This window comes from Rhinoderma darwinii, chromosome 13, assembly GCF_050947455.1.
Source record: "Rhinoderma darwinii isolate aRhiDar2 chromosome 13, aRhiDar2.hap1, whole genome shotgun sequence".
NCBI classification, from domain to species: Eukaryota; Metazoa; Chordata; class Amphibia; order Anura; family Rhinodermatidae; genus Rhinoderma; species Rhinoderma darwinii.
The window spans coordinates 48,746,111-48,766,399 of record NC_134699.1 but is presented as its reverse complement, the minus strand read 5'-3'; the positions used below and the strand labels follow the sequence as shown (position 1 = coordinate 48,766,399).

At 40.6% G+C, this 20,289-nt stretch overlaps 1 protein-coding gene across 11 annotated transcripts in view; it reads left to right on the top strand.

The window, feature by feature from the left end:
• Positions 1 to 20,289, top strand: part of CACNA1G (calcium voltage-gated channel subunit alpha1 G) — a 338,489-nt gene that overhangs the window by 217,498 nt on the left and 100,702 nt on the right. For 6 of the 11 annotated variants that reach the window (XM_075845566.1, XM_075845561.1, XM_075845565.1 and 3 more), the window contains 12 exons: positions 20 to 88; positions 832 to 907; positions 1,505 to 1,689; positions 1,781 to 2,206; positions 3,488 to 3,588; positions 5,419 to 5,542; positions 9,967 to 10,035; positions 10,463 to 10,647; positions 14,215 to 14,341; positions 16,043 to 16,168; positions 17,807 to 17,896; positions 19,567 to 19,780. In XM_075845566.1, the coding sequence (XP_075701681.1) occupies positions 20 to 88; positions 832 to 907; positions 1,505 to 1,689; positions 1,781 to 2,206; positions 3,488 to 3,588; positions 5,419 to 5,542; positions 9,967 to 10,035; positions 10,463 to 10,647; positions 14,215 to 14,341; positions 16,043 to 16,168; positions 17,807 to 17,896; positions 19,567 to 19,780 (1,792 nt within the window). The remainder of the gene's footprint in view (positions 1 to 19; positions 89 to 831; positions 908 to 1,504; positions 1,690 to 1,780; positions 2,207 to 3,487; positions 3,589 to 5,418; positions 5,543 to 9,966; positions 10,036 to 10,462; positions 10,648 to 14,214; positions 14,342 to 16,042; positions 16,169 to 17,806; positions 17,897 to 19,566; positions 19,781 to 20,289) is intronic. The other 5 variants (XM_075845569.1, XM_075845564.1, XM_075845567.1 and 2 more) reach the window with 1 other exon arrangement.

The following is a 20,289-nucleotide window of genomic DNA, read 5'->3' as shown; positions in this document are numbered from 1 at the left end:
ATTCTAGGTTTTCTTACAGGAAGTATCCAAGAGAGAAGACATGAGTGCACATCTAAGCTGTATACACCTTCCTATTGACTCACTTGTGGTAAGCACATGCATGCTTTTAACCCATGTCATTTTTCTTTGTCTTAATATTATATTTATTGAGTAGAAGCAAAACTGTGGTCCTAGGAATACTAGGTAAAAGTGTTAAATGTAGTGATCTTGTGATGCGACTAGAATATCAGCCACGGCAGTATTTCGGTCAGTGTTTGTAATCCAAAACCAGGAGTGGAACCTACACAGAGAAAAAGTATAATGGAAAGATTTGTACCTCTTTCGTGTTTTAGTCCCTCTCCTGGTTTTGGCTTACAAGTAATAAAGAAAAAATTTCCAAAATGTGCCAGTTCACACGTTTCGTAAATACTGCAGATTTTCCAATAGTTTTTTTTTTATTGATTTTCATATAGTTACACTTACACTCATGAAATCATAAAATAATAAATAATAATACTGCAGATTTTCCAATTACAGGCTGCAGCGGTCTCCTGGGATGAGGCGTCATTGGAGGGCGGGCGGCTAAATGCTGCAGTTTTGTGCAGCGGACATTCCGAGCGAAAAACTGTACCACAGTTTGGTGCGGTTTTTCGCCCGGAATTCCAATTGGCACACAGGGCGGATACACAGCGTGCTTTTACGCAGCGTATCTGCCCTGTGTGAACTCAATCTCATAGTGCCTTATCCACGAAAGTGCAAAAGTCAGAGGTTTTGCCCATAACCGAATGAATTCAATGATAACATAAGACGATAGTAGATTGATTAACTACTACATTACCTGTTGAATTTCAGGGTGGCGGCTCCCTGTCTGGTTCTGACAGTGCTCCAGATGAATGTGGAATTCGCAAAAGCCTTTCCAATGTGTCTTGTGAGTAAGAATAATGGTCTGTACAACCGTATTGGGGGGGGGGGGGAAATAGGGAGGGACAAAAGGCTTGGACAACAGATTAAACTGCCATACCTTTTCAACGAAATCTCCTCAAAGACATTTAAATTAAGTTAAATAATTTTGTGACTCTGATTAAGAAATAGTAATTTTACTGCTAATAAAATATTAAACATACAAAAATGATGTGTAAATATCACAGAAATCATACAGTTTTTTTAAATAAATTTTTTAAGGCTATAATCTGGCTATAAATTCCTCTCTGTATATACGTAGTAAGAAATTGCAGATTACAATTATATGGATTTAAGATGAAAAATAGCTCTTAGTAATTGCGTTATTCAATGGAAATACCTACAAATAACAGGGCAGTATTTAATTCAAAAAATTGTAAACAATTCTTCCGTCAAACCTTCATGTATCGCTTTCTTTTTGCTTCCAGCATGCTACAAAAATTGAAACAAGTTTTCAAGTGGCTCAGAAAACCCGTAAATCTGTAGTTAAACATTTCTTGCCTTAGGAACATTCTAGGATTGCTGTAGTTGATTCTAAGTCAATCACAACTTAACTCTTTTTTAGTTACTCCATTACATGGATTACCGGAGGTAAAGGCCAATTTACATCCACCTCTCATCATTCATACAGCTGCCACTCCCATGCCTGTGCCAAAAAATTCTCTGTTTGGAGAGCTATCCCTGGGTTGTGAATCTAGGAGACAAAGCAGCGTTTCTGATTGTCCCCATGGCAGTGAGATCAAGTCTATGGTATGAGTGGTACAATTTTTCAGGTCAATTATACAAATCTTCTCTTAGGAAAATGAACATTAAACTTGTCTTTGTACTTTTGTTCTTTCAGTCTAGTGCACGGAATTCCACGCATAGTTCTTGGGGTGCCGTGTGTAGTTGGAACAGCCGCAGGTCTAGTTGGAACAGCATCGGACGAGCCTCCAGCATTAAGCGGCACGTGCAGAGCGGTGAACATAAATCCTTGCTCTCTGCTGACGGAAAGGAGAGTTCCGAAGGGGAGACGTCTGATGAAGAGATCTCCATTCGTAAAGGCTCTTCTTGTAATGTAATGGAACTAGTGGGCAAAAGAGAAGCAGTTGACACATTGCACGTCCCTTACACCTATGCATTACAGAACAAACCCAGCATACCCGTAGATTATCAGGGCTGCAATGGGAAAACTATGCTGCCTAATGTAACACCTCAGCCCCATCATGAGGAACCCAAACTTGATTACAGCAATAATATTGATGATGATGATGATGATGGGAACATGGTAAGCATCTCTATATCTATTTATGGTAATTTTATGTTTTTACTGTTTTTTTCTGTATTTTGGTTCACAGGAGTGTTTGACTAGCATATAATACTGGAATGCTTGGTGGTTTATATTTTTTAATAGGTGATAAAATTGCTTCTGGGTGATTCCTATGAAACATATATGACATGCAGTTTTGGGCTCCACATTGTTAGGCCTTATTTACACGAACGTGTGCGTTTTGCGCGCGTTGCAGTTCCGTGTGTCATCAGTGTTTGATGCGTGTCTGCGTTATTTTCGTGCGTATGGCACGCGGTTTTGACATTTACAAAATGAAATAAAGGAGGTGGTTTTCTTTTTCCCATCTTTTCTTGAGCAACTGTTGCGCAATCACGCACAGCACACGGATGTGTGTCCGTGTGCTGTCCGTGATTTTCACGCACCCATTGACTTCAATGGGTGCGTGATGCACTAAAAACGTTCAAGTATAGGACATGAAGTGAGTTTCACGCAGCGGACACACGCTGCGTGAAAAACACGGAATGTCTGAATGGCCCCCATTGACTTGCAAACTGTGCACATATAAAATATAACATATAGGATTTTATTACTCTAAGGTCCATATCTCCTGCAAAAAGAGATCTTCAAGTTGTGTTCACATTTACATTAATAGGGTCCACTGGAGTTTTTATCGGGCTTTCCAGTATTTCCGATGGCAAAAACAACGTAGTCTGCAGCACTATACTTGCTATCAAAAATACCAGAACCCACGACAGACCTCATTAGTGTCAATGGTGTCTGTCAGAATTCAACAGTGTCCATTCGATAATGGAACTGGCATTGTTGTCATGACTCCGTTATAAACGGGAGCTATGACGTTAGTGTTAATAAAGCCTCAGTGATTTATTATAGAACGAATACTCACAAAATTATGCAACCCGATGTCAATTTATAACAGTTAAAGAGCTAAGAAAAGATGTAATTGTGCCTGTTGTTTTTTTACATGTCTATAAAATGTACCATATATGGATTTTTAGTATATAATGGAGCTAAATTTTAACAGCCAGAACAATAAACAACAGATATATTTGATGGTATGTATCTATTCTATAACAATTGGGTCATTGTAATTAACAAAAGACATTTGAAACGTACGTTTTTTTTTGCCATTATCTGGTAGTACAAATTTGCCACGGGGCTTTATTATATTTTACAATGGGTACTCTGAATGTTTTGCTTTCCTTGCAATATTGTCAATGTAATATTGCTAAAAATTATAATTTTGTTTTCTTATTACAGAGCAAGAGTGAAAGATTCAAAGCATGGATAACAGCTCATCTCCCAGCCTGCTGCAAGGAAAGAGAAACCTGGTCCCTTTACGTGTTTCCCCCGTATTCTAAGTATGTGTTGTCCATTAGAAGTCTTATTCTCTCTTCCAGTCCTTTATCTTGTTACAGAAGATTAGTGAATGAAAGGCTTGTTCAAACTAGCACAGAAATGGCTATAACAATCTGTATTTGATCACACAGTGTTCCTGAAAGAACACAATGTGATGGGGCATCAGGATTTTTGAGGCTGGTTGCTAAATCCCTCAACTGTTCAGATAAATAGTAGTGCTAGCTTTGTGTTAACCTCTGACGTCAGAATGTTCTATTAAATATATCAATGTTTAGGCCTAACATAGGTCTGAAACCCTTAATGGAGAAGCTTTCAGACCAGCAGCCAATGGTTTTGATACTTGAGTAAGGGCTTATGCACACATTCTTACCCTTTTTATACGGCTCCAAAAAACAGACCGCATATGGATGACTATTGAGTGTGGTCGGTTTGTTTAATGGACCATTGACTAGAATAGGGGAGACCGGTCAGCAAAAACTGACGGACATGCCCTGAGTTTTGCGAATGCGGCACATGGATCCGCAAAAAAACGGATGTGTAGAAGACCACATAGAAATGAATGGGAAAGTAACTGATGTGTACATGAGCCCTGACAGACAGCAAACCAGCTCTGTTTAGTCTGATCCTGAAGCTCATCTCTTAGAATAGCTTCAAATATTTTTCATACCACACATGTCAAGCTTACTGGATGGTAGTTACTCAGTTCCAACTTCTAAGGCCTCATGCACATGGCCGTGCCCGTAATCACAGCCCGAGACTGCGGGCACAGCCGGACGCCCACGGGCCACGCGCCGCATTTTCGTGCTGTGCTCCCATACAGCACGGCTTGTAAAATCCGAAAAGTAGGACATGCTCCATATTTCCCGGCACGGTTCTATGGCACAGACACCTTTCCATAGCACTACGGAAAGGTGTCCGCAGCCAATAGAACCGGGCGGGTCCGTAATTGCGGACCGTATTGCAGTCCGCAATTACAGAGTTTTTTAGAGTCGTGTGCATGAAGCCTTACCCGTCTTAAATATTCGTAAATCATCAGCCGTCCTCCAATCCTGTGGCACTGATGCTGTTACAGGAGAGTCTAATAAGATGAGATACAATGGTCTTACCATTACTGAGCTCAATTCCCTTAATACCAGTGGATGAACGCCGTCTGGGCCAGGAGCTTTAGCAATATTTAATTTGCTCAGACGCAGCTGTACTTAGTCTTGTGTTATGTAGGTAATATTGGGTGGGGAACTGCATACTTATCATGGTGCCTAGAAACATCCTAATAAAAAAGAGGCTCCAAAATCCTGAGGTCTGTGTTTCATTCAAATAGCTCACTAGGGGCTCATATGGAATATTCCTAAAAGCTTCAGAATCAGGGTAATAAATATTGAGTTGAAAAATAAAAGTAGACATATGAGAACTGTTAATTAGTAACTATTTTGTGTGGTTCTAATATCTGTCTTAAAAGCAAATTAATTGAAATGTAGAAAAATGCTAATGTTTCCAAATGTTCTCTAACTTTTGGCATTTTTCACAAATAAACACTGAATGTAACAACCAAATTTTACCACTAACATAAAGTACAATGTGTCACTACAAAACAATCTCAGAATCGCGTTGACACGCAAAAGCACTACAGTTATTACCACATAAAGTAGCACATGTCAGATTTGAAAAATATAGTACTGTTCATTATTAAACATAAAAAATAAATAAAAAAATGGTTTTATTTTTTCCTTCCTTTTTAAAAGTTCATAATAGAGCAGATACAGTAGGTTAAGTGATGTTTTTGTAAGTTCAACCAGTGTACAGAAATAAATCTTTCTCCTTTTTTTTTTTAACAGATTCCGCTTAATGTGCAATAAAATCATCACCCATAGGATGTTTGATCATATTGTTTTAGTCATTATATTTCTGAACTGTATTACTATTGCAATGGAAAGACCTAAAATAGAGTCTCATAGTGCTGTAAGTATACCTAAAATCTTGTGTAAATGATTATGTAGTAGATTAACTCCACATGTACCATATACAATTTAAAAATGCCTGCCATTTTTGGGGCGGGGTCAGACTTGGGGAGGGGGCGGATCCAATTGACAATGTTAGAGAAAGATGGTATAATCTTTTGTATACAAAATAATGAAATATTGTGATATGTTGTTTCTTTAAAAATATATATATATGGTGGAAATAAAAATGTCAGAGTTATAAAGTCCATATTAATAGCAGTAGTAATATTAATATTGTTAAAGAAGTAAAAATACAGAGCTTTCTTTCTTGAAAATCTACGTAATGTACAGACATGGAAGTAATTGAAATCATATCCTGATATGGTTTTAAAAAGATGTATATATGTTAGTAGATGCATAGCATCTACGGTGTCGACATTGAATTAATGATGATCATGGTGACTAATGGGTATAAGATTTATAATATGATCGGTGATACTGACAGGGGTTAAAAATGTGCTATTGGATCCTGTTAAGTTTAAAAAACTATTATATGTATAGGCCGTGCAGTGTCGATATGGGATTTTTTTTGTGTTGATGGTAACCCTGGTGACGGATGGTTACAGGGGAGTAGATATGTAGAGACACAGTTCACATGAGTATGAAATTGATATTCATTCAACTCAGTTAGTGAGAGAACATTGTAGAAACACGATTAGGTAATTTCAGAGTTTGCTCCATGGTATATCGTTCATAGGTATAGATCTTATTAATAATGACGTCATTGATACGAGCAACGATGTAGTTAAAAAAAAGTAGAGGCCTGTGTAGTTTGGAGAATCTACAGATCCCGAAGTGGACCAAAAAAGGTCCAAAACTGAGACCCGGGATTAAATGTAGACAAGGGATGTCATGTTATTTGCTGTGTATCATACAACATGACATCACTTGTCTCCATTTCAGACCAAGCAAGGTACACTGTATTGGCCACTACATACGGCACCAGCAGAAAGCTTTAAAATGAATCTTTACAGCTATCTCTTTATGCACACTCACACAGGCAAGGCTGTCAGTCATTTAATGAGACTGTCAACTGAACTCCAATGGCAGATTCAAATGAAAAAATTCTGAGTTATTGTAATGACGGGGGTGGGGAGACAGAAAAGTGAGCCCTAATCTACCCACCACTCAGTCCCTGCCTACTTGCAACGACCCGCCCTAGGCGACGCGGTACAACTGGGCGACGGTCCCTACGCTCAATAAGTGCACGACAGACAAACAGACAAGGGTACACAGAGCTAGGGGAGAAAGGGGCAGTTGCCCACGGCAAAACCGTGAGCAACAAGAGAAGTGAACAAGCCGAGTCAAACCAGGAGAGTACGAGGTGCCAAACGCAGAGCAGAAGAGTAGTAAACAAGCCGAGTCAAACCAGGAGTGTACGAGGTACCAAACGCAGAGCAGGAGAGTAGTCAGCAAGCTGGGGTCAATATGAAGCAAGGACAATGGTACAAGAAGCTGCAGCAGGGCCAGGAAACCAAACGAGAAGAATCACAAGCAAAGGAGGAACAGGAAAGGCAGGTATAAATAGACAGAGGGCGGGAGCTAGCTCCATCTGGCCAGGCTGTGATAGGTTCTCCCACCCTGAGTGGTGGAAGATGGAGTCAGTCTCACAGACATAGAAGCAGGTGCAGACTAATTATCTATGGGCGTTAACCCCGAAGCTGTGCCTGGCAGATCCTTTACAATTATACTGAGTGTAACTCTAAAACTATACAGTACATCAGTCTGCTCAGCTCCTCCTGCTTTACAACATGTTGCCTACAGAACGGACTATAACGGGCACTTGATGTGCAAGTGCTCCTGCACTGTACGCTGCCAGCCCTGCCCCTCTGCTCTGAGTGACGGCTCTAGCTGTCTCCTGATTGGCGACAAGAGACATCACTTAGAGCAGAAAGTGGCACTTGCGTCCGCCGTACTGGGACAACCAAACATTAGTTTCTTGGTAACAGGCAATTTGAGGCCTCAAATCTGCTGACAGATTCCCTTTAAGATCATGGCAAAAGCAAATCCAATTTAACATATTCATTGTTCTTAGTGGGAAATTTTCATCCCAATGTTGTTGGATGCTAGAAAACGTGACTCACTTTAATGCTGGTCTGATACAGGTTGGGTCATTTTACAGCCACAGAGGCATCAATTATCACTGTTACATAGTTACATAGGTTGAAAAAAAGGCACAGGTCCATCAGGTTCAACGCTTCTCAATAAATTACCCATCATTCATTGCTCGATTAACTATAACCCTCAATTCCATTTGTAAATAAATAATCATCTAGCCTTTTTTAAATGCTGACATAGTATCTGCCATCACTAGCTCTTGGTGAGGGGCATTCCATAGTTCTCTGTATTGACCACACATATATTTATACATATTAATAAGATCCCCTCTAAGACGTCTTTTTTTTTCCAAGATAAACAAGCCCAATTTTTCTAGCCTTTCATTGTAAGCGACACCTCCCATCACATTTAATAAACTCGTTGCCCACCTTTGAACCCTCTCGAGTTCTCCTATGTCCTTTTTACAATGTGGATGTAAAGGATCTGCCAGGCACAACTTCTGTGTCAACGCCCATAGGTAATCAGTCTGCACCTGCTTCTATGTCTGTGAGACTGACTCCATCTTCCACCACTCAGGATGGCAGGCTTAGGAGTGGGAGAGCCTATCACAGCCTGGCCAAATAGAGAGGACTAATCAGTCTCTAGAACAATATTTAAGGTGTTTTATCTCTGACTGTCAATATGATTGGGTGTCATTCATTCCCCTCGCCGAATCTTCCCTTAATAACCGGGTCAGTAACTCGTCAGGGGTCTCCTCCTTTTTCTGTAATTTTGGGTTTAATCCACGGTTCTCCTCCGTTTCACCTGGTAGTTACAACAATCCCGAGGTAGAGGTCGTTCATCGGGAACTGTGCACAGTCTGGGCCCAGGTTCAGAAGAACCTAGAGGCTTCCCAGAGCATACAAAAAACTCAGGCAGATAGAAGACGTTCTGCTAACCCCTTGTTTATGGTCGGGGATCTGGTGTGGCTATCGTCAAAGAACTTGCGCCTTAAAGTCCCGTCCAAGAAGTTTGCTCCCCGGTTTATAGGCCCCTACAAGGTCATTGAAGTCCTCAATCCTGTCTCCTTCCGACTGGAGTTGCCCCCATCTTTTCGAGTACTTGACGTGTTTCATGCCTCCCTCCTTAAACGCTGCTTCCCGTCCTTGGCTCCCTCGAGGAAACCTCCTGTCCCCGTTCTCACCCCTGAGGGGGTAGAATTCGAGGTGGCCAAGATTGTGGACAGCAAGATGGTCCAAGGCTCCCTCCAGTACCTGGTCCATTGGAGAGGATACGGGCCTGAGGAGAGGACTTGGGTACCCGCCCGGGATGTTCACGCTGGGGTATTGGTCAGGAGGTTCCACCTTCGTTTCCCCAATAAACCAGGTCCATCTAGAAAGGGTCCGGTGGCCCCTCATAAAAGGGGGGGTACTGTAAAGGATCTGCCAGGCACAGCTTCTGTGTCAACGCCCATAGGTAATCAGTCTGCACCTGCTTCTATGTCTTTGAGACTGACTCCATCTTCCACCTCTCAGGATGGCAGGCTTAGGAGTGGGAGAGCCTATCACAGCCTGGCCAGACGGAGCTAGCTCCCGCCCTCTGTCTATTTATACCTGCCTTTCCTGTTCCTCCTTGCTTGTGATTCTTCTCGTTTGGTTTCCTGGCCCTGCTGCAGCTTCTTGAACTATTTGACCCTGCTTCATATTGACCCTGGCTTACTGACTACTCTCCTGCTCTGCGTTTGGTACCTCGTACACTCCTGGTTTGACTCGGCTCGTTCACCACTCTTGTTGCTCACGGTGTTGCATTTGGCAACTGCCCCTTTTTCCTTGCTTCTGTGTACCCTTGTCTGTTTGTTTGTCGTGCACTTATTGAGCGTAGGGACCGTCGCCCAGTTGTACCCCGTCGCCTAAGTTGCAAGTAGGCAGAGACTGAGTGGCGGGTAGATTAGGGCTCACTTGTCTGTTTCCCTACCCCCATCATTACAGTGGAGCCCAAAACTGATTTCCATATTCTAGATTTGGCCTTACAAGTGATATATAGAGGGGTAATATTACATTTGAATTCCGTGTTTTTATCTTTCTTTTTTTACACCCTAAAATCCTATTTGCTTTTGCAGCTGCTGCCTGACAGTGAGTGCTGCTGCTTAGCTTATTTGTTACCAAAATACCCAGGTCCTTCTCTTGTTCCGTTATCCCCAGCTTTAGTCCATTTAATGTTGGTTTGTTATCTGTTGCATCGGCTTGATTATCTATGTAATATTTATTGCCACCTTTACCGTTAGTGCTTTTTTGAACACTTGATGTCAGGAGGTCATGTATTAATTACCATATTTATCTTTTCTAGGAAAGAATATTTCTGACGTTATCCAACTACATTTTCACTTTAATTTTTTTGGCGGAAATGACAGTAAAAGTAAGAAGATCTCAAAGCTCCTATTATATACTATATTTTGATCTGTCCATCTTTTTTTGTTCAGATTTTGCTTACCCCCTCCGCCCCTTTTGCTTCATTATGTCCATTTACGTAATCACATGTGAAATTTCCAGGACAGTACTATTAGTTCTGGGACTTTCAAATAAAATCTACAAAAAAATTGCATTTGCATGCACCAAATGCAGTAACTTTTTGTTCTGGGACTTCAGATGTAATTACATCTCCAATGTATTGGGGGCATGGTTGTTCATTGCCAGGAACAAGTATTTTATTCCATTGCTGTAGTGTTTCTGTGCTGTTAACAGAAATAGTTTATCTTGTCACATGTTCGATTAACAATGAGACCCATACTTAAAGAAGATTCTATTTGGTATGTCTCCCCAGTCATTTCTTTGCTTCTTTGCAGGTGGTGGCACTCAACATGTGTTTTGGTGGCAAAGCTTATCTGAGAAGTAGTTGGAATGTTCTAGATGGAATGCTTGTTTTAATCTCGGTAATTGACATTCTCGTGTCAATGGTTTCTGATAGCAACACAAAAATTCTGGGAATGTTACGAGTGTTGAGACTTCTTCGGACTTTAAGACCTCTACGGTAAGTAATACATGAAAATTTAATTGCATCAAAGGTGTATGCCGATCTACCTGCGGCCCGCATGTCAGCCGCATTTCCCAGACCGAACAAAGTTCAGGGAGCCGGGCTCCTAGCGTCATAATAATGTATGACGTTAGGTGTCCCTGCCTCCCCGCGGGAATACTGTCCCGTACTGAAACATGTTTTTAGTACGGAGCAGTAGTCCCGCGGAGAGGAAGTGACTCACAGCGTCATACATTACTACGATGCTAGGAGCCAAGCTCCCTGGACTGTGTTTGGTCCGGGAAATGTGGCCGACATGCGGTCCATATATCAATGAATTCAATGGGGATGCAAAACCCACAACAGAAAACCAAGCGTTGCGGCTTTTGCAGCGTAATCACAGCATTTACGCCGCAAAAATCGCATTGTCGAAAAAAAATAAATATATCATACCCAGAACGCCCTCCTTCTTTCTGCAGTCCGGCCTCCTGGGATGACGTTGCGTCCCATGTGACCGCTGCAGCCAATCACAGGCTGCAGCGTCACATGGCCTGAAACGTCATCCAGAGAGGCCGGAGCGGACGTCAGAGGAGGGAGGGGGTAACAGAATGTCCTGCGGTTTCCAGGTTGGACATGATGCATGATTCTTACGCAGTGTATCCGTCCCATGGGAACCCGGCCTTAGTCTCCCCGTTATAGATTCCTCTATTGGGGCATCTTGCATACAGTATTATGTAGACTACATTGGAGGATGTACATGAGAAAATGTTCACTGATTTTATAGTCCAGTTGTGTGTTGGGTGTGTAGACTGTATTTGTTGGTAAGATGTGGGTACAGGTCTTATACAGGTTTCACTCCTATAATACTTTTGTTATTTGACACAATAGTATTTTACATCACATAGGTTTTACTGGCTAACACAATAACACATTAGATTTTTTGCTGTACAACCTGGTCTCATAATAACAATGGTTTAGTAGCCGTTAATGCATATCTTGCATACTGGTCCTGCAGAATAACTTATTGACATGTGGGTCCAAAGTTGGTGAGAATTAAACTAAACGTTCGACAAACTTCTGACATGTCAGAAGTTTTGATTGGTGGGGGTCCGAGCACTGAGAACCCCAGCAATCGCTAAAACAAAGTGGCAGAAGGGCTTGTGTGAGCGCTCAGCCGCTTAGTTTCTGTTCGGCTTTTTCCGGAAAGCCGATGTATCGGAGTACGGGTTCACAGACTTATTTTTTTGAGCCCGTACTCCGATACATTGATTTCCAGAAAAAGCCGAACAGACACGAAGCGGCTGTTTTAGCGATTGGTGGGGTTTTTTTTGTTTTAGCGATTGGTGGGAGTCTCAGTGCTCGGACCCCCACCAATCAAAACTTCTGATATGTCACTATGACATGTCAGAAGTTTGTCGAGCGTTTAGTTACACATTAAGGCTATGGAAAGTGATAGCTGGGATGACATGTAACAGTAGATGATGATATGGTGCCCATCAGAAATCAAGAATAAACAGCTCTACTATACACAAGGATGAAGCAATGAGGATCAGAGGAGCGGTTCTCTGGTATGATGAAATCATGTTGATGGAAAACTCCTAATTTGGTGGAGTGTAGGCTTAGTGATAGTGTAACGGTGTGTGAAATTTTCTCCTGACATGCATTAGGCTGGATTCACACACAGCGTTTTGCTGTGTTTTTGTGCGTTTTTCGTGCCGCTTTTATTGGCGTTCTTTAATGTGGTTTTTAGTGCGGCCAAACGTTTATAGTAAAATAAACTATACACAACTGCTTTTGTTTTGTGGCGTTTTTGAGGCAATTTTGCGGTCAGTGGCGTTTTTTTTAGGTATGTCCTAGGTATGGCGTTTTTTCATACGGTTTTTCCATAGGCTTCCCTAAAGGCCTTAAAAAACAGCCTAAAAAGAAGCATTTGCTAAATGACAACAAATGCAAAACGCCACCAAAAACACCTTAAAAAGCGCATGTTCAATTTTAATAATGCTGGCGTTTTTAGAAGCGGTTTTTGATGCAGTTTAATTGAGTGTGTGAAGGAGGACTTAGATTCATGTGAGGCATGATTCAGCTTAATATTTTGGGCACTTTTGAGTCATTTGCCATTCTAAGGACAAAGTTAGTATCTTCCTGCTATTAGATATCTAATAGAAAAATAATTAATATTAACCAGGTACATTCTGTAAATTCACAATGCATAGTCCATAATGCTGCGAGTATAAATATTCCCTATTGACTTTGCTCAGACACTAAAAATTTTCCCATGAACACATAATTATAGAGCATTTGTCTAAAATACCATTACCCAATGCTAAAAATGATCTGCTGTTAGGCCTGGCTTCATTCACATCTGCGCTATGGCATCTGTTTTAGCGGATCCGTTGAAATTAAAAAAAATGTGCAGACTGACAGATGCCAGACTGAATGCAACCGAAGGTAAAATACATTGGTTTTTTTGACGGATCAGTTTACTGGATCGGTCAAAAAAACTGACTTGTTTCTTTCCGTTTGTTTCAGTTTGTCATCAGTTTATACTTTTAACAGATCCGTTTTTATCTTTGCATCTTTCTTGCTTTGGGCCTGTTCACATCAGCGTTGTCTTTCCGTTGAGGGGTTCCGTCGGAGCTTTCCGTCGGGGGAACCCCTCAACGGAAAGGTAAACGGAAACCTGAGCTTCCGTTTGCATCACCATTAATCTCAATGGTGACAGAAAATTTGCTAATGTTTGCCACCGTTGTGACAGGGTTGCGTTGTTTTGATGGAATCAATAGCGCAGTCGACTACATCATATATTGACAGCCTCGGGCCTAACAAAGGCCCCAAGGGCTGTTCTGTAAGAAGGACATATGTAAAAGAAATAAGCAGATCCCTGCAGCAACGGCTTTAAAATTCACACTTACTGAATGTCAACACATAATATATTAAATTCATTCATTATTGAACCTTGAGGCTGTTTAGCCTTGATTCACACACAGCATTTTGCTTCGTTTTTGTTCCTTTTTCGAGGCGTTTTCAATTGAGTTTTTAATTATATAGTAAAATATTAAAAGCACTACATACAACTGCGTTTTGTTTTTTGTGTTAATTTTGTGTCAATTTCATAAGTGGCTTTTTTTTTTTTTTCAAACACAGCATGCTCGGGATATGGCGCTTTTAGGCATTTTTTTCCCCCTAGACTTCTCTATAGAACTAAAAAATTGCCAGAAAAAAAAGCATGTACAAAAGGACACAAAATAAAAAAACACCACTAAAAACGCCAGAAAAAAAATGCATGTTACATTTTATTAACACTAGCATTTTTAGAAGCATTTTATTTAATGCAGTTTTAATTGCCAGAAAAATTCTGTGTGTGAATGAGGCCTTACGGCAGCCTGTTTTTAATCTGTTCATTTACAGAACAAGTTGTTGTTATTATCTTACTCATCACATCATTATAGTATTTGTCTACATTTCAAAAATGATCTGTAAAACTTTTAACAAATTGGAATATCCTAATATCAATGGCCGGTGATTTACATTTGTCCTCTGAAAGTACAGTAAATTTACATATATTGCTTGTTCTCTTTAATGTAGGGTTATAAGTCGCGCTCAAGGGCTTAAACTTGTGGTTGAAACGTTAATGTCATCCCTGAAACCCATCGGAAACATTGTGGTAATCTGCTGTGCCTTCTTCATCATATTTGGAATCCTTGGTGTTCAGGTATATATTACACACGATTTTGGTAAATATAATCAAAACAAATAAAGAATAGAAATGGATTTAGAGATTCATTCCAGCCACACACATTTACCACCTATCCACTGAATAGGGGATAAATAATAGATTGGTGGGGGTCCGAGTGCTGGGACTCCTACCAATTGCTAGAATGGGAGACTCCTACTCTCTCACTGGGACAACCCTTTAACCCCTTAAGGACACGGATTGTATCGGCCTTCATGGCACAACGATTTTTTTTCCAGTTCTTTTACTGTCATAAATTTTTTATTTTTCCGTCGACTTAGCTGTATGAGGACTTGTTTTTTGCGGGACGGGTTATATTTTTTAACGGTACTGTTTTAGGGTACATATAACTCATTGATTAACTTTTGTTATTTATTTTTTTAGGCGGGTTAATGAGAAAAAACAGGTATTCCTTTTGGTATAAATAACATTTTAACATTACTATTATATGGGTCGTTACAAATGCAGCGATACCAAATATGTATATTTAGAATTTTCACTCTTTTTGCACACGTGTGTATTTTTCATGGAAACATTTATTTTATTATTTTCCTGCTTTAAACCTATTTTGTTTTATAAACTTTTTATCTATTTATTTTGTGTCACTATGGGACTTGAATGTGCAAACCTCTGATTGCTTTAAAGGGTGCCTTTCACTTAAAAATGCAGTTCACTCTGCGGGTAGCATGTTAAAGTACAGGGGTAGCTGAGTAGATCGATATATAGTTTAGTGGGAAAAGATTTACGAAAACTCATAACTTATTTATTTAAACCTTCTCATTCTCGGTCTAGGAGTCCTGTGGGCGGTCCTACTCAGTGATTGAAAGCAATCTTTGTATGCATACTCAAACAGGGAAGGCTGTCAATCACTGAGTAGGACCACCCACTGGACTCCTAAACCCAGATTGAAAAGAGGTTAATAAAGTCTCCCTATTCTCTATAAAAGGCTACCTGCAGATTGGATTGCATTTTCAATGTGACAGGTTCCCTTTAATAATACACTGCAATACTTCTGTATTGCAGTGGATTATTACTGTCAGTGCTTTAACAACTATTAGTTGCGGTGCAGCATTTGAGAGGTTTAATGACTTAACGTCGGCGTTACATGAAGCTACATCGGGATGCCGGCTGTTAGTTACTGGTAACAGCTCCTGTGCCGGTACCATCACCATGACGTAACATTAAGGAGATTTGCGGGAATTACCCACTCGCCGTGACGTACTATTATGTCATGGGACGGGAAGGGGTTTAATGAAAGACAAGTATTAAAGAGGGTATCCATAAAATAGGTGATAAATCTTAGATTGGTGGGGGCTGGACTACTGGGACTCCCACTAAACACTAGAAAGTTTTCAGTACCCTGTCCTTCCAAACCAGTACATTTTCGGTGAAGATGACTTGTATGGCTTGGCGCTCACGCATGAGTGATGTTGTTCCATACAACTCTATCGGTGATATGTAAACAGCCCTCAGCTCTCACACTCGACCATTGGACTTAATAGTAGCAAGGGATGGGGAGATGGAGGTTTACCATTCTAATGATCAATCAGCACTCCAGCATCAGAACCCCAACCGATCTTACATTTATTGGATAGGTGATAAATATTAATAGTTGATTCTGAGATATGGATGAAACTTGTCATAAATAGCGATTCACTGATTACATTTTGTTAATTTCAGCTCTTCAAAGGAAAATTTTTTTACTGCCTGGGAGAGGATACAAAAAATATCACAAATAAATCCGACTGTTTTGATGCTAGATACAAGTGGGCCCGGCATAAATACAATTTTGACAATCTTGGTCAGGTGCGTAGAACGTGTCATTTGCAATATAGATATTTTAATGCCAAGAAATTAGGCAGTTCTTTTCTACACTATATTACTGTTGCTAATATTTTCGAGTGTTTGAAACCAAAATATTATATACGTAAAGGATAGAAATAGTAATAAAATGTGCCCTAATATTGCATGTTTGTCACACAGGTTTTTTAAACCTTAAACAAAGTATAGAAGCAGACAAACAAGCAGAAAAGTAACATGACAGTCCCGGGCTCCGATGCAAAATCTGTAACGGGGTCCCCACAAACCATGTGCCATTTATAATACTGTTTTTTGTTTTTTTTTGTTATGGGGAAGAGATTTATTTTCTGCCCCCTCAGGCTCAGGGCCTGAGTGCGACTGCAATCTTGCACATCCCCTATAGTTTATACCCCTCGACTAGTGATGGACTAGGGAAACATATACAACTCCTTGCAGATGCTGCCCTAGTCGGATATTAACTCTTGACCCCAAATACTGAGTAAACCGTCCATAGAACATTATCGTAAAGCGACCGACTAGTTTTACATTTCTTTCATCCAAGATTGTCACAGCGCTTCTCAGACTACCTGATGCACACTGTACTTAGGTAGTCCGAGACACGCTCCCCTGATCTTGGATTGGCCAGCAGGGAAGAGTGTGTCGAGCTATTGAAGCACAGTGTGCATCGGGTAGTCTGAGAAACACTGTGGCCATCTTGGATGAAAAAAGACGTGTCCAGGAATGGGTGGATCGGCGGAACAATAAGCAAAAATTAGGGCACCAGGTACATTAAAGGGGTTGTCCACAACTGGATAACTGATGACGTATCCACAGGATAGGTCATAGGAATATGATAGGTGGGGGTCCGACCCCCGGACCCCGCACCGATCAGCTGCCTCCAGGCACCACACGTCCATGCTGTAAACAGATGGCTTCAGTCATGGAATAGCGGCCGGGCTGCAGTACTGCAGCTCTGCTCCTATTCAAGAGAATAGGAGCAGAGCTGCAGTTCTGCAGAACGGCCACTATGCAATGGTCAGAGCCATCTGCTTCCGGCATGGAGGTCTGGTGCTCGGAGGCAGCAGATCGGTGTGGGGTCCGGGTGTCGGACCACCATTGATCATATACTGCTGACCTATCCTGTGGATAGGTCATCAGTTGTCCGGTCGTGGACAACCCCTTTAACTCTGCATTCCCCAGTGAAGGTAACATTTTTATGTAAAATGGGGGAGGAAAGTTTGCTTTTAATGACTCAGAGATTATACGGATTATCTAGATCCTCAATTATGAGTGGATACTAAAAAGCATATAACCTCAATATATATGTGTATAGAAATTCATAAATCTTTTATCTTGCTAACTATGCACATCAACCTCGCACACACATCATATAGAACACCAAGTCTGGCTAAATTCTGGTAGAAGGGAATATAGTTCATTTTTCAGTAGCCTATTTAGTAACATTCATATTCATTCTTTGTAAATGGATATTTGTGTTTCATGGGTGCAGTTATAATTTCATCCGCCTTCTCCAATGTTTGTCTTGGAAAATGTCTCAATGCAAATTGAATCTTGAAAGTTAAAAATGTTAACAAATGATTGACAAAAATAAATGTATTGTTTTTATCATTTGTGTCTTAATAGGCATTAATGTCTTTGTTTGTCCTGGCATCAAAGGATGGATGGGTTGACATCATGTATGATGGACTGGATGCAGTTGGGGTAGACCAGCAGGTACTATTTTTCCAAAATGTAAAGTGTCTGGTACTTCTTGCCATGTTGTTATTTTGTGTGCTTGTATATGATTATATCATTTTATTTTTGAAATTTTGGAAAATGCATTTTATATTACATAAAATGTCACGTCTATTCTTAATCTATTTCCTCTCAAGTTTAGTGGCTCACATGGCAACTACTTATAAACTAGCAGACATAAATTTTCCAACTTGTTTCTTAGGCTTTGTCTACAACTTGCCTGCCCCCAATATGTTAGACAGATACATTTCTATACAAAAAAAAGTATATATAATACCATATCCATTATTCTGCATGGTGCAAACATATGCCAAAAGTGTGTCCTTTTGACAATAAGCTGATCACAGTGTGTCCTTCTTCATTGTACCCACTAATCAGCTTAAATATGTGGGGGTACCCAGCGGAAAATGTTAAAGATTCCCTTCCAGCACGTCACAGTAGGGATGAAGCACTACACAGTTCCTATTGAAATCAATTGGTTGTCTATGTAACTCACTGGTTTTCCCGAGCGAGAGATGTTCTTTGTATCTGGCTAATTGATAATTGAAGTAATTTCCTTTGTACCCACCCTGCTCCAGCGATGAGGCCCCATTTTCCTTCTGTCCCAGGATCTCCTGGCCTCAGCAGTCACCGGCATGTGACTGCTGCAAGAGCTTCCGGAACTAGAGCGGTGGAGAACAGGGCCTCCACACTAAAGCGAGCGGCACTTAAGGGGGGGGAGTTTATGATAGATTATTATTCTTTTACCATCACCTGCCCTGCTGCTGATTTTTGTTAAAAGTCCCAGATAATCCCTTTTTCGATGTAGGCAGATTTAGTTAAATGTATGATATTTTTCTTAATACAGGTGGCTGTAGTATGCAGAGAATAAAAATGTGGTGTGAACATAGTGTAACATGCAATGTCAGCAAACCTGGGGATGGGGAATTATCACAATAGTCAAAGAAAGGGTGTGGAGTGGACAACAATCACCGGACCCTGCTGTTCTGGGTAGCAAAATCTGGCACTAAAATTGGGGGCCCAGTTTTATCTTTGCTACAGCCCCCCCCTACTCTATTTACGCTTCAGACTGGGAGAAAGCCTTTTAGGGCACAGCTATTTCTCTGCCTAGGTATTAAATCATAATTGCAGAACTAATGCCACTGAGGCCCCATGCACACGACCGTAGACTTCGTCCGTAATTACGAACCCATTCATTTATATTGCCAACAGAAACCTTCCTGTATATTTTATATAGGAGCACGGCCCGCAAATGCAGGTGGCTGTCAGTGGCCAGCCGTACCCGTAATCACGGACTGTGATTACAGGCACGGTCGTGTGCATGGGGCCTCACCATGAAATCTCCAGTAACCACAACAGTGTTTCTGATGATAGGTATAATTCTTACTGCTATCTGAGTGCAGATATTTTATCCCTCTAAAGATAATTTATATGAACTTGAGCAGAAGTAATGAAAATTACATAAGAGTGTGCTTCATGATCAAAATAAAATATGACAGGAGATTACATAAATTGTAATAGTTTAGTGATTTGTAACCGTGTTCTGAACCAGAACAGTTTTTTTCTTGTAAAAATAACCAACCTGGGTCATCACTGTACCCATCAAGTTACTTGACCTATTTAATATCAGTGATGTCTGTTCTTTTCAGCCAGTGATGAACTACAACCCCTGGATGCTCCTTTACTTCATATCCTTCCTGCTGATTGTTGCATTCTTTGTCCTGAATATGTTTGTGGGGGTGGTGGTGGAGAATTTTCACAAATGTCGACAGCACCAAGAAGAAGAAGAGGCTAAGAGAAGAGAAGAGAAGAGACTACGCAGAATGGAGAAAAAGAGACGGAGTAAGGAGAGAGAGATGGCCGGTCGGTAGTCTTTGAAAATTTTTATGAGTGCTGCTTGACTTTTGACAGGCGCTCACTCCCTTGCTGAGATGGCCGCTTATTAGAGGCATGGATACTGTAGTCCCTTTGTGCATGGATAGGTAGTATAATAGTTGTCAGGGGAAAGATGGTGCAACAACTTATTGCTACTATTGTTCTTAACTGATAATTGGTTCTCCAAAAGTCAATTTTCCAGAATATAATTGTTTTAGGTGCACCATGAAACAAGATATTTTAGTCACTAAATGTACATATTAGCAACACTAAGTTTAGAATTAAAAACTGTTGTGTTAATATTACCTCTCACACAATGAGACTCCCTGCTAAATTAGTCTGAGCGCAAGTATGTAGGTTTTATTACCTTTGTGAAATCTAAGGTATTTTAATATTAAGAAAAGGCTAAAAAAGTGGTGTGAAGCTCTGAGATAGAAGCTCAAAATGTACTTTTTTGGTTAGTTGTGATCTGACCTTGTGCTAATTACAGTTTTCAT